The sequence below is a fragment of the Narcine bancroftii genome, chromosome 4, assembly GCF_036971445.1.
Source record: "Narcine bancroftii isolate sNarBan1 chromosome 4, sNarBan1.hap1, whole genome shotgun sequence".
NCBI lineage: Eukaryota > Metazoa > Chordata > Chondrichthyes > Torpediniformes > Narcinidae > Narcine > Narcine bancroftii.
The window spans coordinates 15,503,807-15,529,587 of NC_091472.1; the positions used below are offsets into that span (position 1 = coordinate 15,503,807).

General features: G+C 45.1%; 1 protein-coding gene across 13 annotated transcripts in view; it reads left to right on the forward strand.

Moving 5' to 3' along the window:
* fam120b (family with sequence similarity 120 member B) overlaps positions 1-25,781 on the forward strand; it is a 160,139-nt gene that overhangs the window by 38,871 nt on the left and 95,487 nt on the right. Inside the window, exons 7-8 of one of the 13 annotated variants that reach the window (XM_069930815.1) lie at positions 7,796-7,962; positions 8,607-8,693. The exons of the other annotated variants lie outside the window; for them this stretch is intronic. Coding sequence (XP_069786916.1) covers positions 7,796-7,951 — 156 coding nt within the window. The 3' untranslated portion in view covers positions 7,952-7,962; positions 8,607-8,693. Of the gene's footprint in view, positions 1-7,795; positions 7,963-8,606; positions 8,694-25,781 lie in introns of those variants that run through there. 13 annotated transcript variants of the gene reach the window in all.

Consider the following 25,781-nt stretch of genomic DNA (forward strand, 5'->3'; position numbering starts at 1 on the left):
ACAGCTATAACATGATATCCTTGCTCCTACACTCAATGCTCTGAGTGATGAAGACAAGCATGCCATATGTCTTCTTCACCACTCTGTCTGCTGCAGTGGTTTTCAAACTTTTTCTTTCCACTCACATACCACTTTAAGTATTCCCTATGCCATAAGTGCTCTGTGATTTTTAAGGGATTAGTTAAGGTGATATGTGAGTGGAAAGAAAAAATTTTAAATCACTGTTTTAATTGTACCGAATTGACTTATTTATGTGCACGGTTTCAAACTCCAAAGGAAATGGACCAATGACAATTTTTCTCAAGCAAAATATTTCAGTAACAATTGGGTCTAGAGCAGTGGTTCTCAATCTTTTTTCCCCACTCACATCCCACCTTAAGTAATCCCTTACTAATGACATAGGGATTACTTAAGATGGTATGTAAGTGGAAAGAAAAAGTTTTGAAAACCACTGATCTACTACGTCACCACTTTCATGGCTTGATGTACCTATGTCCTCAAGTCTCTTAGTTGTACAACACTTCCTAGGACACTAGCATTCACTGTGCAAGTCCTTGTCCAGGTTCAATTCATCTGCCATTTCTTAGCTCACTTTCTGAGTTCATCTAGATCCTGTTAAATTTTGAGATAATTTTCTTCACTGTCTTCCACCAATTTTGATGCTGTCAGCAAACTTACTAACCATGCCAACTACGTGGTTAATCCAGATAGCAAACAGCAGTGAACCCAGTGCCCTGCAGCACACCACTTGTCACAGGCCTCCAATCTGAGTAGCAATGTTCCACTACCACCTTACCATTGCCATTTCTGTACTCATTTGCCAACTCATCTTGGATCCCATAAAATCTGACCTTGTGGACCAGCCTACCATGCCAAGACTTGCTAAACTCTTTATAGTCAGCGTCTACTGCCCTGCCTTCCTAATCTTTTTGGTCACCTCTTCAAAAAAGCTCAAGTTTGTGAGACATAATTTCACATGTCCCTACTTTATCCATGGGTTTCCAAGTGCAAGTGGATCCTGTTTCTCAGAATCTCCTCCAGTACCTTATCCACAACTGATGTCATGCTCACTGGCCTATCGTTCCCCGGCTTATCCTTCAAATAATAGCACAACATCAGCCACTCTCTAGCCACCTAACATCTTACTCATGCTCATTGATAACGTTTGAAAGCTTTTAGAGATATATACAATCTATTGAACTACTTTATTTTTATATCTACCAGTGTGTCATGTAACAATCCAAATTCATAGCAGTCTTTGAAAACCTTTTGTTCATTGCCAAAAATCCACTCCACTATGGAGTGAGTACTGACTTTCAATAAAACCAAAATTTTGAGAAATACTCAGCAGGTCAGGCAACATGAGTGGAGAGTGCATCAGAGTTGATGTTACAGGTGGATGAAGCATTTTCTGTTTTAATTTCAGTTTTGAATCATGTGCATTTCTTTGCTTTTCAATTACTGGCCTTTGATTCCTGTTCCAACATGCCTTACCACTCCCAGGAAAGGGAAAATAAAGGAGAAATGTAAACAGAAGAAAAAATATTATTATCCTCCTAGCTTATTACATTCATTTGATGAATTGAATGTTGAGATTGTATGCATATTCACTAAGCAACTTGTGAACATTCTTGATTTTGGGCATTGTTGCATCATCTTTTTGAATTTGTGTAGTATTTTACCTTTTGGGGCAGCATGGTTGGTGTAAGGGGTGGCATGGTTGGCGTAGCATTTGGGACCGGGGTTTGAATCCAGTGCTGTTGGGATTCGAACTGTTGGGAGTTTGTACTGCTTTGTGGTTCCAGCTGTGTGGGGGATTATGGGTAGAGAAATCAGACATTTTGCCATTGCTCCCGCATTGAGCTACCGCCAGGTGCCGCTTCCATGCTGGAACAGCCCCAAAGCGGCCCATATTGGGCTAGGGGCTTGGATACTGGGTGGGTAAGGAAAGGACAGTGGTGCCTTGGTTCTGTGCCCCACCTGCCACACCCTAGATATGCCTATGATTGCGTTCAGTTCTGATTGCCTCATTACAGGAAGGAAGTAGAAGCTTTAGAGAGGATGCAGAGGAGATTTGTCATAAAGTTGCCTGAAATGTAAACGTGTCTTATGTAGCAAGGTTGACAGATTAGAGCTTTTCTCTTTGGTACAACAAAGGATGAAAGGAGACTTGATATAGGTTTATGAGGGGCATGGAGGGGATAGGGTGAACCACCATCATTTTTTTCCCCAGGGTTCCAAGTACCAGAGAACATCTGTTTAAAGGGCATGGAGGAAAGTTTAGTGGAAATTTCAGGGGTATGATTTTTTACACAGAAATGAGTAGGTAGGTGCCTGGAGTGCATTGCTTGGGTGGTGGTGGAGGCTGGTACAATAGGGACATTTAAATGTAATAAAAACAGAGGGTTATGGAAGGACTAGATTGTTGTGGGGTAGGTTTACTTAGGTCGGAATGAAACATATCTTAAGGAAGGGGTTAAGACCAAAACGCTGGTTAAATATCTTTACTTCCTATGGATGTTGGGAGACCTCTTGAGTTCCTCCAGCATTTCTGTGTTTTATTTAGGCTGGGATGACATTATGGGCTGAAGGGTCTGTTTTATGTTCTTTGCCAGTGAGATTGTAGTCCTTTGCTGGAAATAGATTGGCTCTGTCTGTCACATTTGTGGCCCGAAATTGATAGCACCATCAACACATGATTTACCCGTTGAACATCAGCATGTATTTATTTCTCTGCTTCCACCATTCCGCGCCTGCATACATCGCGCGCATGCCCTCTGACCTCTGGTCAGGTTAATAGCTCAACTTCTATCTGCATACATCTCATGCATATTCATTATCATGACACTGTCCACCACAATAGTGTGGATCTCCCAGTGGCCACCCATTTTAAATTTCCATCCCATTCCCCTGCTGACATGTCTGTCCATAGTCTCATTCACTGCCAGACGGAGAGCACCCACAAATTGGAGGAACAATGCCTCATCTTCTATCTGGGCACTCTCCAACTGAATGGCATTAACATCGACTTCTCCATTTTCCATTAAACTGACCACTCCTCTTTCCTCCATGATGCCGTTCCTCCAGCTCTATGTCCCTCTCACTCTTTATACACTGAAAACCCACGTAATTGCCACATTGGCAACCCGTCTCGGGAAGCCGGCTTGTTTATCCACACAGAACAGAAGAAAAACAGTGTCAGTGATTCCTTTTACACAGCAAGCCAGTTTGCTGGAACAAAAGAGGTGGGGTGTGTAGCACAGCAATGTTGGAGTCTAGTGTGATGTAAAACAAACTGTACACATTGGAACTCATTGAACCCCACCTGAGGTGCAAGACAACAAACTGGTGACAGCCTGTGGATCCTCGGTGAGACTGGCTGAGCTCCTCAGTATTTCTGTGTGTTTTTACTTGAAATAGATTTGCCAGGTTATTTGAACGGATGAAGGTAATGGGACCATTTGATTTTCTCTTTCAAATAAATGGCACAGCTCGAGGGGAAGAAAGAATCTCCTGCTTGTTCTGTGTTATGATTTGGCAACGATGTATGAAAAGGAGGAAATCTCTTCTGCCATGATGCGAGATTCACTGTCGATATAACAGGCAGCACAAGAACATTGCAAAATGCCTTGATACTTTGCAAATCAGTCATTTCTTCACAAGCACTCATTCAGCACACTTTCAAAGTGCCTTTGCAGTTAGTAGGGTTTGAGTCAAGAAGCAATGCTTCAGCTGTCATTGCTAATCATTAGGTAAAGTGCTGGTATTGGAATGTTGAAAATGTGGGAGCTGCTTCCTGTGGGATTGTTGTTCTGTTTCAGCCTGGGCAATCCAAGATATCTTCTTGCCCAAGCAGGATCCCAAAATAATCTTACTGGCTTCAAATTAGATCTTCCCACTAAATATCCAATCCTGGTAATAAATCTTGATCAAAACAATTATATTTTGGGGTTTTGTATATCTTAGTATGGAATAATGGAAGGCCCTGCTTCCCTCAGTGGAAAGGTAATGGGTTTAAGGTTGAAGCCTCTGAGGAGGATTCTTTTCTAGCCAGATGATGTGTCTGGAAACTCACTGGTCAGAAGTGACGGAGGCAGAAATACCTTGTCCCATTTGAAAAGCCTTTGGATGAACCTGCAGGGTTTCAGACCAAGAATCAAGATGAGGATGAGGTGGGATGGTAGTTGTCACTCCACTTGATTCACAAATGGCTTCCTGTGTGGGTAAATTTGTACTGTCCTAGAATGAGGAAAGGCAAAGTGGATGCAACTGCTGGCTCAATTTGACACAGACATTCAGAAGGGAGAAAAAAGGTCAACTGAAAGATGTGAAAACGAGAGTAAAACACAAACTCTTGCAGTCACCGTGATGAAAGTAAAAGCAATACTGGAGAAACTCAGTAGGTCAAAGAATGTACTTTACATAGCAAAGATAAGATACATAACCAATGTTTCGGGCTTGAGCTCTTCATCGAGGCACTGAAAGATGTAAACAGGTTGTTTTAAGGTGTAATTGCAAAAATTGGTTTATGATCCAGAACTTACAAGACGTGTGGCACATTTTAAATTTAGATATTCATCATGGTAACAGGTCCTTCTTACCTACGAGCCCACATTGCCCAAGCACACCCATTTGTCCAATGAACCACTACCCTGGTACATCTTTGGAACGTGCGAGGAACCTGGAGCATCCATAGGAAACCCACACGTAGACATGGGGAGAACGTCCAATCTCCTTACAGATAGTGGTGGATTCAAACCAGAGTAGCTGGTACCACAATAGGTTCTTCTGAGCCTGCAGTAATTAGTGCAGTTTCTGTGGTAAAGCAGCTGGAGCTTTGACTCCTGGTTTATATTTTTGCATATTGTGTGATGGGGCAATCACTATAGCATACACGGCTCAATATGACATGTGGAGTCCTTGCCTCCAGAGGATCCTTGCTGTTAGAGTGAGGACAGATGAACAGTGAGTGCTGTACATCCATCATACAGACCAAATACGGCAGTGAAATAACAGAATACAGTTTTGAACCTGCCTGTGAAATATGCTAGAAGGACCCAGCACATAGTTCTGCATGTGTACCGTTTCAATCTTGCGGATCTTCCATTTCCCATTCTTTTTAATTCTAAAGTGCTTTAACTGGCTTATCTTAGAAATGGAAATATGGATTCTACTCCCCCCACCCCCACTTCAATTTGGCAAAAGCAAACATTCTCAGTAGCAACATTTGGCCTGTGGATCCTTCATTTGAACTGCACACATTCCATCGTGCTAGAATAGGTAATTTATAATGAGGACATCATACTGTTTGGTGGGGGGGGGGGGTGGTGATTCTCATTAAAATCTCACAGTGGCACGACAGATCTGGATTCACGAGAGTTTATTATTATTGTGAAATATAACCCCCCCCCCCCCCCAATCATCTTAAAACAAATAATCTACAAAGCAGTTTAACAGTGTTACTCGTTAAACATGGAGTGAATGTTTAAGGAAGTTTGTGTAGCATGGGTGAGGCTGACAGTCACTGAGACAGTATCAGATTGCTCTTTGGAACTGACCGGTCGGAGTCTGCTGCGGCAGGTGTTGCCTGAGGGAAGGCTGAGCCTCCAGCGAACCAGGAGCGGTCTGTGCACCTGCCTGTCATCTGCCACGGGCCCTGCACACCTGTTGAGTCCTGGGGAGGGGGTGGGGCAGGGGGAGAAGCTATTGTTGCATGTGGTTGGAATGCAGCAACACAGGAATGTGTTACATCTGCCGCCAGTGTGCATCTGTCGGTCATTATTGCATTTGGTGAAGATGGACCATTGTTTCCAACTGGTGCATTTGCTGATAGTTAACTTGAATGTATTTTGGGTCATGGGAAGAGGGAGTGATAAGGACTGACAGGTACAGCTGTGCAAGTATATTGGGGAGAGATACAGAGACGAGCACAGGTGTGGGAGGAGAGAGATGTGGAGTCAGGCACGGGCATACAGGTGTGCATGAGTGATAAATAAGCATAGCTGTACAGTTGTGTGGCAGATGATGAACGGGCATAAATTTGTGTATAGAAGAGGGACATGTAGATGTGGGAAGGAGAGACAGGCACAGATGCAATGGTAGAGAATGATTAAAGGCAGGCAGACTTTCTGATGTCGGGGAGAGGGAGAGCTACAGGAGCAGGGTCAACATAGACAGATTTGCTGGAGACAGATCTTGGCCAAAGACACCGTGTATAATCATAGTTATACAGTATGCAAATGGCCCCTCAGGCCCTTCACGACAACATGGACCTTGTTAATCGACACTAATCTCATTTACTTGCTTTGACTTCATGTTCTTTTATGCCTTGACCACTTAAGTGTACGTACAATTTATCTCTTAAACCTCTTCTAGCAGCAAGTTCCAGATTTTAACTTGCAATTCAGAATTTATTGTCATGAACAAGTCGCTAAATTCATTGTTATACAGCAGCGTCACAGCACAAATATTGCTATAAAATTACATTTAAAAATAAATAAAGCAGTCCAAAAAGAAGAGAAACTTTGTGTCTGTGGTTATTATCCATTCAGGAATCTGATGACAGAGGGGAAGAAGCTGTCCTTGTGCCACTGCGTTTTCGTCTTCAGGTTCCTGTACCTCCATCCCGATGGTAGCAATATGAAGTGAGCATGCTCTGGCTGATGAATGTCCTTGAGGATAGAGGCTGTTTTCTTAAGACATCACCTCTTGTCGATGTCCTCGATGGAGTGGAGACTGATGCTCGTGATAGCACTGGCTGAGTTCACCACGCTCTGTAGTTTTTTTCTTGTGCTGTGCATTGGCACCTCCGTACCAGATAGTGATGCAGCCGGACAGAATGCTCTCCACGGTACATCTGTAGAAATTTGTAAAAAAAAATTCCCTTAAATCCCCTTCAAAACTGCTTCCTCTTATCTTAAATCTATGTCTTCTTGTCTTTGTTACCACTAACATGGGGAAAGGTCTCTGACTATCAACCCTATTTATATATCTCCATCAGGAAACTCTTTGGCGCCCTTCATTCGCATGTCCACAAACCCAGTCTATCCTGTCTCCAAAGTCCTCCAATCCAGGGTCACATTGCAGTGAATCTTCTCTGCAATCACTCCAATGCAACCACATTCTTTCGATAGTGTGGAAGCCAGAATTTCACTCAAAACCACAATATTCCGTGCAATCTAACCAGTGTTTTGTAAATTTACACCATAACATGCCAATTTTTAAATTGTGTCCAAACCCATAAAGGCAACCATACCACATGCCTTCGTCACTACCCAATCCATCTGTGTTTCCACTTTGAAAGGAATAATGAACTTGAACCCCAAGGCCCCCATGTTGACCAACATTCTTTACATGTCCTACCCCAACTTGACTTCTTAAAATGCCTCACCAAGACTTGTAAAAGGGTCCTTGTCTGAAACATGTACTCTCCATTTCTCTCCATGGATGCTGCCTGACCTGTTGAGTCCTTCCAGCTTTTCTTTGTTTGGTAAAAAAAAAATGCATGTATTTGGAAATAAATAGAGAAAAAAACAGACAAGAATAAGCTCCAGAAGGTTGTTAACCGAGCCTGTAACATCACAGAGAGCAGATTTCATGAGATGGTGTCTTAAAAAAGCAGCCTCTATCCTCAAAGGCCCCCACCACCCAGGCCATTCTCTCTTCACTCTGCTACCATCAGGAAAAAGGTACAGGAGCCTAAAGATGAGCACTCAGCGGCACAAAATTAGGGTTTTTAGGTATGTAATTAGGTATGGAACGGCACAATCAACAAAATTTGCTGTTACCTGGGCAGGCAATTCCTGCACCACAATTTATCCAGCAGGACCCCTACTACTTTTCGGGAGAAGCTTGCAGTGTAAATCACACCACAGCTGATGACTCAGGCCACGTTGCTCCACGTAAAAGGACTGGGACTAACACGCACAGGAACTTAAGGGGTGCAGTGTAAATGACCACAAGGTGAGTAATTATGTTAATTTATGTTAAATTTTTCACATTTTTCCAACATTGCTGTCTAAAAACCACTAATTCCATCAGAGACCCTGCCTTACTTTTTGTGCAGTATTATTTTTATTTTTTATAGTAATGTTGTAAGATGGTTATATATGTTTACACTGTGACGCTGTTGCATGACTTGTTCATGACAATAAATTTTGATTCTGATTTTTGAAATGCTGGTAATACTCAGGTCAGAGAACATTGGTGAGGAGAGAAGCAGAGTTGACATTTCTTGTCGATATCTTTTCATCAGAACCCAGAAATATTTGAAATTCAGCCAGTTTTATGTTGTAGAGAAGGGGAAAGAAAGGAGAGAAAAGTCTGTGAAAGAGAGTAAGAGAGATTAAATGACACAGATACTGGCTGAGAGAATATGCTGAAGGCTTGTTACTTGAAGCTGATTTGCTGGAGTCAATGTAAATAGGGAGATAAATAATGTTAGAGAAGAGGGAAGAAAAGGATGCTAGAACTGTGGTATACAAAATGCTGGGGTTTCTCGAAATCTGAAAAAAAGGAAAGTTGGAGATATCCAGTAAATGAGGCAGCCTCTGTGGAGAGGGAAATACTGAGCTAACATTGAAAGCAGTTCATCCTTGTATTTCCAGCAACCTGTGTTTGAATCCAACCTTCACCACTGCCCACTACTGTGACCAAGGTTTGGCACGACGTCGGAAACCCTGGCAAATTTCTACAGATGTGTGCTGACCAGCTGCATCATAGTCTGGTATGGGGACACCAATATTCCGAGCATAAAGCCCTGCAAAAGGTAGTAGACGCAGCCCAGGACACCACAGGCAAAACCTTCCCACCATCGAGAACATCTACAGAAAACGCTGTCATCAGAGAGCAGCAGCGATCATCAAGGATCTACACTATCCAGAACACGCTCCGTTCTCGCTGCAACCGCCAGGAAAGACTCGCACCACCAATTTTAGGAACAGCTGGTACCCTCCACCATCAGACTCCTCAACAACAAACTCATTCTCTTTATTGCACAGTCAGTTTGTTTACATTTTGTTTATATGTGAACATTGAGTAGTTTTTTTTGCACTAGCAATAAGTGGTCATTCTGCCTCACCCACAGGAAAAATGAATCTCAGGGTCGTATGTGATGTTGTGTATGTACTCTGACAATAAGTCTGAATCTGACCGTATGGTTTTTATATGGTGCTCCCACATGCTAAAGACATTCAGGCTGATTGGTTATAGTAAATTATGGCCAGTTAGAGGAGCATGCATAGAGTTCATGGGCATGTGAGCGAAAATGGGTTTCTAAGGTATGTGGGGGAATGAACTGATGGCATTGCTCTGTGAGCTGACATAGATGTGATAGATCTTTACTAGGCAAATATACTGAACAGTGTAAGAAGCCAAAGATAAAGGTCCGAATGGAGCAGAAAATTAGCAACTGGAAGCTCAGTGTCTCGCTTGCCAGGTGAGAAAGGTGTGTTCGGCAGCAAAACTGTCAATCTGCCTTTGATATCTCCGAAACAGAGGGGAGGACATCATCACCATTGAATGTATAGTATTAAAGTGAAAGAAATGCAAGAGAGTGTGCAGTCCAATAGGAAATATTGGGTTTTGTTCTTTAAATTATCTAGGACTTATCACTGCATGTATGATTTGAAGTAACAATTCCTCATCAATTCTCTATTCTTTCTCCCCCCCCCCACCGCTCCCTTTAATAAAAGGTACAGTGATGTTGAACATCCTGACCGAAGCAGTAAAATCAGTCTCGAGTGCACAATCTGTTATAAGATGCACAACCCCATCTGGGTTTTCCCACAGAATGATTGTGTGTGGCACAGCTGTGGCTTCCAGGCAGGAGGGGTTGAGGTCGCATTGCTGTAACTGGAGCAGAAAAAAACAAACTGCTGCAGGAACTCAGCGGATCGAGTAGCATCAGATGGAGTGAAAGAATGGAAGGATCGGAATCCTTCGTCAATACTGAAAGTGAGCAGTGGGGCTACCCAGTAGAATGAGGACAGGGTGGCAGGGACTAGATGGGCCAGAAGGGGATTGGTGAACCAGGAAGGGAGAGGTTAGAGGCAGCTGCAGTTGATTGGCAGGTGCAAGACAAGGGGGGGGGGGGAAGAGAGAAGAGAAAAAAGGAGGGGGTGGAGGTCAGGTGGAGAAAGAGGAATTATCCAAGGTAAAACTAGAGAGGGTTAAAAGAAGAAATAAAGACTAAGAATGTGATAATGGTATTATAATGGAGCCTATTAGGGGAGAGGTGAAGGACAAAAGGGGCCAGAATTGGGTAGAGGAAATCCTGCTGGTGAAATGTAGGTACCAGAAGGGAGGTGGATGAGAATGAGTGGACCCTGGGAGGAATCTGTAGGAAAGGAGACAACATGGGAGGGGCGAGGAAAGAACAGAAGTAGATTGAAAGCAAGAGAGCCCTCATACCTTGAAGAAGGGCTCAGGCCCAAAATATCAGTTATATATCTTTACCTCCTATGGATTCTGTGAGACCGGCTGAGCTCCTCCAGCATTTCTTTATTTTCATTCTGCCTGAAACTGGAAAGGTCAATGTTCATACATTGATACTGGAGCGACACGGTTAGCCCAACACTGTTGCAGCATCAGCAATTGGGCCCAGGGTTTGAAACCTGCGCTGCCTACAAGGAGATGGTATGTCCTCCCCATGTCTGTGTGAGCTTTACCCGGGTGCTCTGGTTTCCTACCATTGTTCAAAACATACCAGGGGTTGCAGATTAATTGGGTGAGATTGGCCGGCATGAGCTCATGGGCCGAAATGTATGTCGAAATTTTTTTTTAATTAAAATGCCATTGGGCTTTTTCCCCCAATTGCAACAGTTGTCGGCAGAATCACAAATGGCAACGAGGAAGTGTACAGGAGGGTGATAAATCAGCTCATTGAATGGTGTAATGACAACAACCTTGTGCTCAACATCAGCAAGACCAAGGAGTTGATTGTGGTCTTCAGAAGGAAGTCAGGGGAATGTGACCCATCCTCATCGAGAGCTCAGTCAAGAACTTCAAATTCCTGAGTGTCAACATCTCTGAGGATCTGTCCTGGACACTCCATGTTAATGCAATCACAAAGGAAGATCGGCAGCGGCTATTTTTGTGAGGTGCCTGAAGAGATTCGGTATGTCATCGAAGACTTGTAAACTTCTACCGATGTACCGTGGAGAGCATTCTGACTGGTAGCATCACTGCCTGGTATGGAGGCAACAAATCTCCGAACTAATATAAACCCCAGAGGATTGTTAGCTTGGCCTGCGACTTCACTCCATTGAGGACACGTACATGAGGCAGTGTCTTAAAAAAGCGTCTTCTGTCCTCAAAGACCCTCACCACCCAGGCCATGCCCTCTTCACTGCTACGATTTGGAAAAAGGAACAGGAGCCTAAAGATGAGCACTCAACGGCACAAGGATAACTTCTTCCCCGCTGCCATCAGATTCCTGAATAATCAATGAACCAAAGTCACTGCCTCACCTTTCGTGGACTATTATTTTAATTTTTTTTATAGATAGTTATGATATGAATGTTTGCATTTTGATCTTTGTAGGAAAAGCCAAAGCCTGTAGATGCTGTATTGTTTCCTCGGAGTATTGGTATCAGTGCTGGCCTTGCCAGGCTATCTTGATAAACTTGTTAAACTGAGGAATGCAGAACTACTTACAAAATGAACTGATGATTAAGGCCTAATTACATTTGGACGACTGTAACAATCATATAATCATATAACAATTAGAGCACGGAAACAGGCCATTTTGGCCCTTCTAGTCCGCACTGAACTAAGTCTTCTCCTCTAGTCCCACCTACCTGCATGCTGCCCATAACCCTCCATTCTCCTCCCATCCATATACCTATCCAATTTTTCCTTAAATGACAAAATTGACCCTGCCCCCACTACTTCTCCCAGAAGCTCATTCCACATAGCCACCACCCTCTGAGTGAAGAGGTTCCTCCTCAGGTTACTTCTAAACTTTTGCCCCTTAATTCATGACCTCTCGTTTTAATCTCTCCTACTCTCAATGGAAAAAGCCTATCCACATCAACACTATCTATCCACCTCATAATATTAAATATCTTTATCAAATCCCCTCTCAACCTTCTATGCTCCAAAAAAATAAATACCTAATCTGCTCAATCTTTCTTTAAAATCTAGATGCTGAAACCCAGGGAACATTTTCTCTGCACTTTCTCTACCTTGTTGATATCCTTCCTATAATTCGTTGTCGAGTTGATGCATACGTGGGGAAGTTGATGTACATGCTGTGGAGTCCAGCGCAAGACTAACACCTCCAGGCTTGGATGCTGGGCTTACATACATCACTGCTTCTGTCACATGGACAGGAAGTGACATCACCAGTGACTGAAAATGTGTAATAGTAAATAAACCAGTTTATGTTTATATGAAGCATTTATCAAGTAAGGTGAAACTCCACCTCTTGTGATGACCACGCGGATGGCTTACTGTGTTGGTATATATCAACTGAGCTGGAAGGATCCAGATTGAACTTTCCTCTGCAGGTAATCCCTCAGGGTAAGGACTGACTTCCCAGTTCCATTGGCTGTGAAGTGGCTGTTGAGGCCAATGTGGGGCCTGCAGACAGTGCTACATGTGGAATAGGAGGTGCCTGACAGCTGGTTAATTTAGGAGTTCTTTCCATTATTTAAGATAGACTTTTGTGTGCTCCCAACAAATGGGCTCTCAATGCCTTCAGACTCTAGGTCATTTCATGTTAGGCCTCTGCCTGGAGTCTGGCTACAAGAGCAGATCTAAAACTTAAAACTTAACTTTCAGACAGCACCCCTAAAAAACTGCTCCAGCGTCCCATTCATATCGAGAGGCACCTCATAGTGCCCTCTTGAGCCGTAGCGCCACCCGTCATAAATATGCGGCAGTGCAATGGCCATCTTCCCTACCCATAATCCCCCATGCAGCTGGAACAGCTCTGTGGTTCCCAGAACAGTTCCAGTTACATGGGGGATTATGGGTAGGGAAGACAGCCATTGCTCTGCCACGTTTTGAGCCGCAGAGAGCGGCCCTGAAGGTTGAAGTGCCCCCTGCTACCCCGCTGGCCCCCATTACCCCAAAGGCCCCCACTGCCCCAACAGTCCCTGCTACCCCATCAGCTCCCTCTGCCCTGAAGGCCCCTGCTGAAAGCCCCACTGCCCGGACGGCTCCTGCCTGCCACCCCTGCCTTGAGGAGGTCATGGAGGGAGAGGGGTGAGTGGGGAGATGGGCTGAATGCATCATCAGCCTGCTCCTAAACAGCCGCTATCATTCAGGTCAGGAAGCGGAGTGCAGCACTCCGCCAATTATCCTTCTGCAAGAAGGGTTAGAATCGATGCCTTGGAGCCGGCCACGGCGCATTCAGAAAGGTACATCTTTAGATGTAAGGGTGAAGAACCTCCGCCTTTACAGATGAGCGTTTTCCCTGCTTGAAAGTGCCTTCTGTCACACAATAAATAAACCCTTTCCAAGCTTGGCTGTGAGTGGGAGAGTTCCAATTGGATTGTTGCAGGGTACTTCACTTTTTAGAGAATACTTACAAGTTCAAGCTAACATTTGTTCACAGACCTCAAACTCCAACACTACTCTTCTGTCTTGACATCTCATTTTCAATGGATACATCTATGCAACTTTATCTTATTCACATTGATATATCTATTAACATGTTAATGATAGTCTAATTATTTTTGTTCTACATTTTATCCAGTTAGGAAATTGGCTAAATGATTAGGATGGAGTTGTGATAATAGATATTTATGATAGTGAAAACTTTTTGGTAAAGGGTTCTTAAATGTGTCAAAATCAGGTCTTGAAAACAATGGCTCACTATGTTTCTGAATATGTGCCGATGACATATAAAAGTTCAAGTTTATTATCGCATGTACTGAAGTATGGTGAGAAACTTTGCTTTGAGAGCAATCCAGCCAGTAAACCCTTACATAATAAAGCACTAAAAGCACAGTACCTGAGTGTAGAGTTACAGAGAGAGACCAATTGGAACAGGGCAAAAGCAACATTATTTACATAGAGGCAATATTGACTGGAGGTATTTATGAATTGTCTCTTTCAGTATGTGGACATTACTGGCCAAGTCAGCATATGTGACATTCCTAATATGTGACATTAAAAGTGGTAGTAATCCACCTTTCTCTATTGATGTAGCCCATTAGGTGAGGTTGGTTGGAGAGGTTCTGGGTTTTAGACCCACTGGCTCTGAAAGAAAAGTGCACAACTAGAAGGAGAACCTACAGGTAGTGGTGTTCCTATACACCTGCGACCCTTATCGTTCATGGGAGTGGAAGTTTTGTGTTTGATTTTAAAAAAAGAGCAGGTGTAACTTAAACAGCCTCTTGAGCCTGAACTGCAATCAATAAAATCATGACTGTTCTGTTCTGTTCTTGGCCTCGTCTTCATCCACCTGTCTGTTCTGCCAAAGTTCAAAAATCTGCCTATCTCAGCCTTAAATATGTTCAATGATTCAGTCTCTACATCCCTGGAGTAGAGAATTCAAATGATTGTGTCTCCAAGAGATGAAACTTATTTTTATCTCCATTTTCAATGTATTGTCCCTGTTCCGAAACGATCTTCTTCAAGACTTCTTGAGAATAAAAATCCTCTCAGCACATGCCCTATCAGAATCTTTCAATTACATTATTGCTAAGCCATAATTTATCAGACAAACCTACTCATCTTTTAGTCGATTCATCTCTAGTTCCAGGAATCAACCTAACGAACCTCCTCTGAACTGCAAGGGTATGATATTTTAAATAGGACCAAAACTGTTTGAAGTACACAGGAGTGGTCTAGCCATTGCCATATATGATTGCAACCACACATCTATTTCTCTATTCCATCTTGCACCTGCTTCAAAAAGGCATCAAATCATACGATGCCCAGGAAGGGTAGAGTGAGCTACTTCCATGATTATCGCCCAGTAGCACTCACATCTAATGTGATGAAATGCTTCGCGAGGTGAGTCACGGCCAGAATTAACGTACCTAAGTAAAAATCTGGACTCACTGCAATTTGTCTACTGTCACAATCGCTCCACAGCAGATGCATTCTCACTGGCTCTCCAATCAGCTCTGGATCACCAAGATAATCTGGTTTGGGGGTGCCAATGTATAGGATAAGGAAGGTCACCACCCAGGCCATGCCCTCTTCACACTGCTACCAGTGGGATGGAGGTACAGGAACCTGAAGACAAACACCCAGCACACAAGGGCAGCTTCTCTCCCTCTGCCCCAATGAACCACAGACGCTGCCTCACTTTCTCTTATTTTGCATTAATTTATTTACTTTTAAATGAAATTTACAGCAGCAATTGGATTCTAATGGCGCCGCAAAACAACAAATTTTGTGACATGTTCATAAGAATAAATCCTGATTCGTTTGCAGTAAAGGAATTCAATTTGCCTTCATTGGGCGTGAGGCAGCGAGAGGAGCACAGTCCCACAGGGAGCAGGTAATAGGTAGATAAGAGAGGGAGAGCACACCAGCAAACGGGGAGGAGTTGCAAATCTTGTACTCATTGTCCAGTCTGAAGAAGGCTATGCCATATGATTTGTCATCTTGTCTACCCATGTTACCACATTCGGATCTATGTACTTACTCTTAGGGCGTTCTGTACACAGCACTCTCCAGGACTGCCATGGTTTATAATTTACCAAAGTGCAGCACTTTCACACTGTCTGAGTTAAATTTCATATGCCTTTCCCAGTTGATCTGGATCCTCTTGTAATCTCAGAGAATCTGCTTCACTGTCCACCACTATCAATTTTGGTGTCATCAGTGAACCTTGTGGATGTGGAAAAGCTATGGGGTGTGATGTGGCAAGTCACTAGTTTCAGAATTCTCTCTTCTGACCTGTTCTTGTAACTGCAAGACTTGTGTATCTACTGTGACAGAGTATTTAGGGGGGGGGGGTTGGTTGGGAGGAATTGCTAGAGCAGCATGCACACACTCATATTTTAAAACACAGAATATTTGCAGGACTTTTGCAGAGTGCTTTTTGCAAGAAGCAACAAAGTATCGACATACAGCTTGCCTGGGAGAGCATGTGATTTTTGCAGGGAGAACAGTTTTGTTTTTAGAGAGGGAGGGTGTGAAACAGAAGGCTTTTTCATGTATATTCTCCACTAAGAATGCACCTGAAGAAGCAGAAGCGGCCCTTTAAATTTAAATGCAGCTGAGCGCATTACGCCTCCTGTCCCTTGGGCTGTCAAGTCAGGATGGCTCCCGCTGCCCCACTCTCTCCCCACTCACGAGGCTGGAGTCGCCGGCGGGGGAGAAGGAGGCTGGAGCACCTGCAGGTGAGTACGGGGGCTGGAACGGCCGGCGGGGGAGAAGGAGGGGCTCGAGTCGGGTACCGGCATTGTTTCGGCCTTCTTCCCTGCCGGTCGCTCCAGCCCCCTTCTCCCCACTCCTGAAATCAAACCCCACAGTGTGGGGACAGGCTGCACCAGCCGCCCGACAGTGGGGACTGGGAGAGGAGCTGTCAGCTCTGGCCAGCTGACGCGGCTGCATTCGGATGGCTGGGGAGGCCATTGTACTCCAGGGATTATCCCTCTCGGAGGAGGGTTACCAAGCTCGCCTTGCAGGCGCCTCCTGCACATTCACATTGCCTTCCCACAGCCACATTTTGCCAAAATATTTGGCTTTACAAGTGGGGCAATTGGCCACCTGAAAGTGCTTAGAGAGAGAAGGAGTCACAGAAATCAGTTCCAGAGGGACAAGGCTGGCAAACTTTGGAAGGCTGCCTGGTTGCAGGAGAAGACTGGCGGTGTGAAAGGTGACCTGAAAGAAAGGATTATCTGGAGAACCTGAAGGGGGCAAGTTTCGTCAGCAAGACTGATTGAGAAGGAATCAGTTGTGGATGTCCTGGAAAAGGAATCTCTCTGAAATCCAGCAAGAACCCTCCTGAGTGGTGACCATTTGCCTGTTGAACATCAAAGCCCGGTGAACTTTGTTAATACTAACTTTTGTACACAGTACAAGAATTGCCTGCAACCAGTGAGACTGGACTGTGATCCAAATAACTTTTCTAATCTTAAATATACATTACATACACCTGCGCTTAGTATTAGAGGGGAGATTAAATAGGTTAGGTAGGTTAAGTAATAAGTTAAAGTTTAATTCTGTTTTCTTGTTCAAATATAATTAAAAACTACTTTTGTTTAAGTAACCCTGTGTTGTGGTGCATATCTATTGCTGCTGGATTTTGGGGTCCTCTGGACTCTGTAACACTACTCCAGTGGCTTACAGTCAATAGTGAACTTTAGCATATGGTAATAGGGGACTGATATGTAGGGGAAAAAATGCAATCAGTATATGACAATTTTTTTGGGTTGGACTGCTTGGCAAAATCCACAAGACCTTATGAATGTCTTCTGCTTTCATTCCCTTTTTGGTATGATAGCCAAACAAAGCATTGCGGTACACAGCAGCAGGGTGAAATAAAAGCCCGAGGGCATTCAGTGTCAATTGTGCGATGCACTTGTACAGCTCCTTCCACAATCTAGGATCAGTGGGAAACTAGAGGAGCCATTAAAGCCCATCTCATGTTTTATGTTTACAGAGTAACAAATACCTCACATCTCTTTCAAGGCAGGAAGGTATCTGGAGGTCAGATGAGCAGAAATAGTTTTGTGCTTTGCCGTTGCACTTCATCATGTTCTTTGATCCTCCTCTTCCCATTCAAATCGGTCCATGTTAAACTCATACTCCTGGCTACTTAACTACCATTTACTGATTGGTTTTATAGGAAGAATTTTTGTGAGCATTTTTTTTTTAAAAGAAGAAGGCAATCCCAATTGAAAATAGAAACTCTAAGCCCTTCAAAGAAAATTTGATCGGTGTCCTTTATAAGGAGGATGAAGTCTGTGTGCAAAGGAATCTGGTCACCAGCATGTTAGAGGCTGGCTCCTGGGATTAGAGGGTAAACTGAGAATGAATGGAAACCCGATAGGTGTATTCCACCACACTAGTGTGAAGTGGCTAAAGTTTGACAGGGAAAACTATTGAAATTATTTTTTAAAATAAGAATAAGTATTGATTGAATATAGAAGAGCACATTTTTAATTCTTTTTACTTAAGAAGTCAATTGGTGTTTACTGCCAGATTTCAAAGAGTTGCTAAATAGCTGGACCATTTTAGCGGGCTTGTAATGGATGTGATTTCTCTCTAAGGTATGCAAGGATAAAGGCTATGAAGCACTGAGCCCCACACCCTGAGAAATGCCAGGCAAACCGCAGTGGCCTGAGCTAATGGGAAGTTGTTCCCAGTGTGGTAAACCACTGTTATGCTATGATTGGCTGCTGCCGGCTGGACACGCCTCCCAAGAACAATCCTACCCATAGCCCTTTGCATGCTCCCCATTCCACTCTACCTTGATCCGTCAATGAGATTGATGGCTGTTCCAGTCGATAGTGAATAAAAACCTCTCAGTTTCACAACTTCAGTCTTTTGTGATTATTGATGGAGCATCAACTTTATTCACTATAATTTTTCAATAAAATATGGATCTGCCAGGAGGACCACCAGTATACTGCATTTGAGGCAGATGGCCACATCTACCACTTCCTCCCAGTCCCTTTCGGCGTCACCAACGGGGTCTACAAATTCCAGCGGAAGATGGACCCCATGGTGGACCACTATAATCTGCAGACCACCCTCCCATATCTTGATAATGTGACCATCTGCGGCCATGACCTACAAGATCACGATGTAAATCTCTGTAAATTCCTCCAGGCAGCAAAACTCATGCACCTTACCTATAACAAAGACAAATGCGTGTTCTGGACAGCATAACTAGCCATCCTTAGCTGTGTGGTTGAGAATGCCATCATTGTCCCTGACCCCGACAGCATGCTGGAGCTACCTCTTCCACATACCCTCAAAGCACTGAAGAGATCCCTCGGGTTCTTCTCATATGCTCAGTGGGTCCCCAACTATGTGGACAAGATTAAACCATTGGTCAAAGCCACCATGTTTCCCCTGCCGGCAGAGGCCCAAGCTGCATTTTATCATATCGAGGACAACATTGCCAGGCAACCGTGGATGCCAGAGATGAGTCCACACATTTTCAAGTGGAGAGCGATGCGTCCAACTCTGCCTTGGTTTTCACACTCGACCAAGCGGCCAGACACATAGCCTTTTTCTCAAGCAGCCTGTAGGGCCTTGAAATCCACCACTCCTCGGTCGAGAAGGAGGCCCAGGCCATCGTGGAGACTGTACGCCACTGGATGCACTACCCCACCAGAAAATGATTCACTCTCCTCACAGATCAGCGAGCAGTCACATTCATGTTTAATAATAAGCAGAGGGGCAAAATCAAGAATGATAATATTCTCAGGTGGAGAATTGAACTGACCACTTACAACTACGACATCCTCAATTGGCATGGCAAACTTAACAAGCACCCAGACGCTCTATCCTGTGGGATATGCCAGTGTCCAAAGGGATAGATTGAAGCGCCTTCATAATAAACTTTGTCACCCAGAGTGACTAGGTTTATCCATTATATCAAAGATCAGAATCTACCACATTCTGTTGAGGAAGTCTGGATAATGACTTAAATCTGCCAGGTATGCGGCAAAAGCAAACCACAATTCTACAGACCGGTCAAGGTGTATGTGATCAAAGCTACCCACGCCTTTGAGTGCCTAAGCATTGATTTCAAAGGGCCCCTCCCTCCTCCAACCGAATGAGTTCTTCCTTACAATCATCGATGAATACTCCTGTTTCCCCTTCGTCATCCCATGCCCGGACATGACCACAGTTATCAAGGCCCTCCGCAATATCTTCACGCTCTTTGGGTACCCCAGCTTCATCCACAATGACTGGGGGGACCTCATTCATGAGTGGTGAACTGTGACAGTACCTACTGGCCAGGGGGAATCACCATGATCAAGACCGCCAGCTACAACCCCAGAGGAAATGGGCAAATGGGAAAGGAGAATGCCATTGTCTGGAAAACCATCCTCCTGGTCATGAGGTCATGAGGCCTCCCGTCTCCCAATAGCAAGAAGTCCTCCCAGATGACTCCACTCCATCTGGTCACTTTTATGTATGGCCACTAACAACGCGCCTCATGAATGGATATTTGTTTTCCCTAGGAAGTCTGTGTCAGGGTCTACGCTACCAGACTGGTTACCTCCCCAGACCAGTCCTGCTTCTGAAGCACGCCAGGCAATTTAAGACTGACGTACTGGTTGAGAGGGTCTGCCTTCTCTGCGCTAACCCTCAGTATGCCTATGTTGTCTTCCCTGATGAGTGCAAGGATATGGTCTCGGTCCAAGATCTGGCACCATTGGGCACCCCTCCGGCCACCACTGACCACCAACAGACACTTCCCCTTCCCACTGCTACCTTTCAGTTCCCTGAACCTGCAGCTGACCACTCTCCACCTATGGCTACTGTTGTCACCCATGATGCACTCCCTTACCTGTCTCCCCCAACCCCCCAACGAAATGTAACCAACGATGACTAGCCAACCCTAAAAGCTGCTCTGTACACTTACGGCAGCCCCCCAACAATAACCGCGTCGGTTGCCGAGGCAAAGGAGAACCTGTGACAGACTTACTCTGTAAATTATATAAATGTATAATTGTGTCATTTTTTTTCTCACCCTGAAGGACTCTTCTAAAAAGGAGGGGTGAATGTGGTAAACCACTGTAATATGAAAAAGATATGTGGGGGAGTTCTCTCCCACATATTGCCTGCTGCTGGCTGGACTCATGCTCCCCATTCCACGCTTCCTTGATCAGTCAATGAGGTTGATGGCTATAGTGAATAAATTTCACAATTTCAGCAGTTATTGATGGTGCATTACCCAGCTAGCCATTTCTGCTGCTAGTGACCTCGAAGAGTAGGTGCGGAGTAGGGGGATGTCCAGTTGGAACAGGATCAGGCTGAGCCAAGAGACCCATCGAAATGATGGCAGACCAACGGAGAGTTTCTTGTCCACATTGGCAAGAGTATAGTGAATGATGACTCGTGGGTGGGAGAAAATTGGACAAAAACTAGAATTAAAAAATAAAGCTGATGTAATTGTAGTATCTCTGAAGTTATTGTCATTTCAAATGATCTTTGTGGACCTGATGCTAATTGGATGGAACAGACTTTGCACTGATTTTTTCCCATGACTATTTGCACCCTATCCAATACTGTATAAACCATTGGGAAGCCTAATTGAAATACAGTACACGTTTAGAAGCTGGCAGTGGGATCTATAAAAAATCTGCTAGGATGCTGGTATTATTTTAACTGCTGTCAGTTGAAGTTCGCAAAGCCCTACTGTCCGTTATCTAAAAACCCAGAAGACATTATCCCTTCGTTTTCTTCTTTCTTCTTTGACTTGGCTTCGCGGACGAAGATTTATGGAGGGGGTAAATGTCCATGTCAGCTACAGGCTCGTTTGTGGCTAACAAGTCCGATGCGGGACAGGCAGACACGGTTGGTTGGGGTTGGGTGTTGGGTTTTTCCTCCTTTGTCTTTTGTCAGTGAGGTGGGCTCTGCGGTCTTCTTCAAAGGAGGTGGCTGCCCGCCGGACTGTGAGGCGCCAAGATGCACGGTTTGAGGCGATATCAGCCCACTGGCGGTGATCAATGTGGCAGGCACCAAGAGATTTCTTTAAGCAGTCCTTGTACCTCTTCTTTGGTGCACCTCTGTCACGGTGGCCAGTGGAGAGCTCGCCATATAACACGATCTTGGGAAGGCGATGGTCCTTCATTCTGGAGACGTGACCTACCCAACGCAGTTGGATCTTCAACAGCGTGGATTCGATGCTGTCGGCCTCTGCCATCTCGAGTACTTCGATGTTAGGGATGAAGTCGCTCCAATGAATGTTGAGGATGGAGCAGAGACAACGCTGGTGGAAGCGTTCTAGGAGCCGTAGGTGATGCCGGTAGAGGACCCATGATTCGGAGCCGAACAGGAGTGTGGGTATGACAACGGCTCTGTATACGCTTATCTTTGTGAGGTTTTTCAGTTGGTTGTTTTTCCAGACTTTTTTGTGTAGTCTTCCAAAGGTGCTATTTGCCTTGGCGAGTCTGTTGTCTATCTCGTTGTCGATCCTTGCATCTGATGAAATGCTGCAGCCGAGATAGGTAAACTGGTTGACCGTTTTGAGTTTTGTGTGCCTGATTGAGATGTGGGGGGGGGGGCTGGTAGTCATGGTGGGGAGCTGGCTGATGGAGGACCTCAGTTTTCTTCAGGCTGACTTCCAGGCCATACATTTTGGCAGTTTCCGCAAAACAGGACGTCAAGCGCTGAAGAGCTGGCTCTGAATGGGCAACTAAAGTGGCATCGTCTGCAAAGAGTAGTTCACGGACAAGTTGCTCTTGTGCCTTGGTGTGAGCTTGCAGGCGCCTCATATTGAAGAGACTGCCATCCGTGCGGTACCGGATGTAAACAGCGTCTTCATTATTGAGGTCTTTCATGGCTTGGTTCAGCATCATGCTGAAGAAGATTGAAAAGAGGGTTGGTGCGAGAATGGAGCCTTGCTTCACGCCATTGTTAATGGAGAAGGGTTCAGAGAGCTCATTGCTGTATCTGACCCGATCTTGTTGGTTTTCGTGCAGTTGGATAACTATGTTGAGGAACTTTGGGGGGCCAAAGCCCTTTCCAGCTCACGGTGTCGAAGGCTTTGGTGAGGTCAACAAAGGTGATGTAGAGTCCTTTGTTTTGTTCTCTGCACTTTTCTTGGAGCTGTCTGAGGGCAAAGACCATGTCAGTAGTTCCTCTGTTTGCGCGAAAGCCGCACTGTGATTCTGGAAGAACATTCTCGGCGACACTAAGTATTATTCTATTTAGGAGAATCCTAGTGAAGATTTTGCCTGCAATGGAGAGCAGCGTGATTCCCCTGTAGTTTGAGCAGTCTGATTTCTCGCCTTTGTTTTTGTACAGGGTGATGATGCCTCCCCCTCCACATCCTCCCCCTAAAAATATGCTCACAAACTCAAGCTAGCATGCTGGAACATCAGAACCATGCTAGATAAGGCTGACAGCCACCGACCTGAACGTCGGTCTGCCCTCATTGCACATGAACTCCTCAGACTTGACATCGACATAGCCACTCTCAGTGAAGTCCACCTTGCAGATGTAGGCAGCCTCCAAGAACGCGGCGCAGGCTACACACCCTACTGGTCTGGCAAGCCTATGGATGAATGACGCCTATCTGGTGTAGGCTTCATGGTCAAGAACTCCATTGCAAACTCGAAAACCTCCCGACAGGCCACTCGGACCGGATCATATCCATGCGACTCCCCCTTCAAAACAAGCGTCGCATCACCCTCATCAGTGTCTATGCTCCAACCCTCCAGGCGGAACCAGCAGAAAAGGACAAGTTCTACACTGACCTGCGCAACCTCATTCAACGCACCCCTACAGCCGACAAGGTTGTCATCCTTGGCGACTTCAACGCTCGCGTCGGCAAAGACTCAGAAACCTGGCCAGGAATCCTGGGCAAGCATGGTGTCGGCAAGTGCAACAACAATGGGCGCCTCCTGTTGGAGCTCTGCGCAGAACAACGGCTTGTCATTACAAACACCCTTTTTCAGCAGAGGGACAGCCTGAAGACTACCTGGATGCATCCCCGATCCAAACACTGGCACCTCCTGGACTACGTCCTGGTGCGAGAAAGAGACAAATGAGATGTGCTCCACACCAGGGTCATGCCCAGTGCGGAATGCCACACTGACCACCGGCTGGTTCGCTGGAAGCTCAACCTTCATTTCAAGCCAAAGCCCAGGAACAGTAAAGACCCCAGAAAGAGGTTCAATGTTGGAAACCTGCAGTCAGACGAACTGAGAGGAAACTTCCAGGCAAACCTCAAAGCAAAGCTCGAGGATGCAATCCGCCTCACGGACTCATCCCCAGAAACCCTCTGGGATCAGCTGAAGACTACCATACTGCAATCCACTGTAGAGTTACTGGGCTTCTCCTCCAGGAAAAACAAGGACTGGTTCGACGAAAACAGCCAGGAAATCCAGGAGCTACTGGCAAAGAAGCGAGCTGCCCACCAGGCTCACCTTACAAAGCTGCCCTGGCCAGAGAAGAAACAAGCCTTCCGTCGCGCATGCAGCCATCTTCAGCGCAAACTCCAGGAGATCCAAAATGAGTGGTGGACTAACCTCGCCAAGCGAACCCAGCTCAGCGTGGACATTGGCGACTTACGAGGCTCTAAAGGCTGTGTACGGTCCCTCACCCCAAGTCCAAAGCCCGCTGCACAGCTCAGATGGCAAAGTCCTCCTCAGCGACAAGATGTCCATCCTCAACCGATGATCAGAACGCTTCCAATCTCTTTTCAGTGCCAACCGCTCAGTCCAAGATTCCGCCCTGCTCCAGCTCCCTCAACAGCCCGTAAGGCTAGAGCTGGATGTGGTCCTCACCCGGGAAGAGACATATAAGGCAATTGAACAACTGAAAAGTGGCAAAGCAGCAGGTATGGATGGAATCCCCTCAGAGGTCTGGAAGGCTGGTGGCAAAACTCTGTATGAAAAAACTGCATGAGTTTTTCAAGCTTTGTTGGGACCAAGGAAAACTGCCCTTCATTTTAATGTAACGTTAGATGCCTTGCTTTTAAGCCTTCTGCAGATCAGACACCGTCTCTGCCCCTGAGCGGGGAGCATTTGCTTTAATGGGTCTATGGCCCTTTTTCTTTTGTTTCCTTATATTTTTTCTCTTCAGCTGCATTTGCTTCTTCTGCCACAAGGAAAGAACAAAATGAGCTGTGAACTTCATTGAAGCCAAATTCAAATCCCGTGATCAGCATTTGCTCTTGGACTCCAAAATAGCGTTTACTTTTGCACTCTGCAGTCCCTTTCTGTCTGACACGTGCCCTCACTCTGTGTCATTAATTATTCTTCATAGTAGCAATAATTTAATCTATGTTTATCTTTGCTCCACTTTCAGAGCAACTGCTTGGAGTCTTTCATTTTGCAACTTGTAACTTCAGGGTCTTTCAGGTGGCCATTTGCCCCGCATGTAAAGCCTCATGTTTAGGCAATATGTGGGTGTTTTGAGGCCACCTGAATGTGCAGGAGGCGCTCTTGAGGCGAGCTACGTAACCCTCCTCCGAGAGGCATAATCAGCTCAGCTCAGTGGCTGCCCCCAGCCACCTGAATGCAGCTGGCTGAAAGGGGATGTTAAAGGGTCAGGCTGCTGGTCACAGCTGACACTGGGCAGGAGCCGGAGTGTGCTCTGAGCCGCATCCTGTGCAGCTGTGTCCTTCAGGTGGCCAGCGTTGCGCTTTAAACGCTGCCACCTGAACGGCAATTTAAAGGGCCGCTTCTGCTTCTTCAGGTGCATTCTTAGCGGAGAATGCACCTGAAAAAGCCTTTTGTCTGCAGGAAACGGTGAGCCAGGGTTGTTCAAAGAGGCAGTAATTTTAGTCATTATCGATGTGGTTTTTTTTTTCCATTCGTAGTAGTGGGCTGCCTTGACATTGACAAGGCAAAATCCAATCAGTGATTCGACTGTTGGGATGAAGAATAATTTCATAAGGCACCTTTCATGACCTCTGGACATTCCAAAGCCCTCTAAGTATCGGTGATAATGAACATAATTAACTTAATTAATATTTGTCGATGATTGGTCAAATCACCAGAGAGAACTCCCCCACCTATCTTTTTCATATAGCATCATCTGATTTTTTTCAATGTCCATCTGTGAGGTCAGTCAGGTATGGATTTTAGACTGCAATGTTGGGAAAATCGTGGGAAAATAATAACATATTGACTGCCCATGTGGTCATTCACACAAGGTGCCTTTTTAGACTGCAAGTA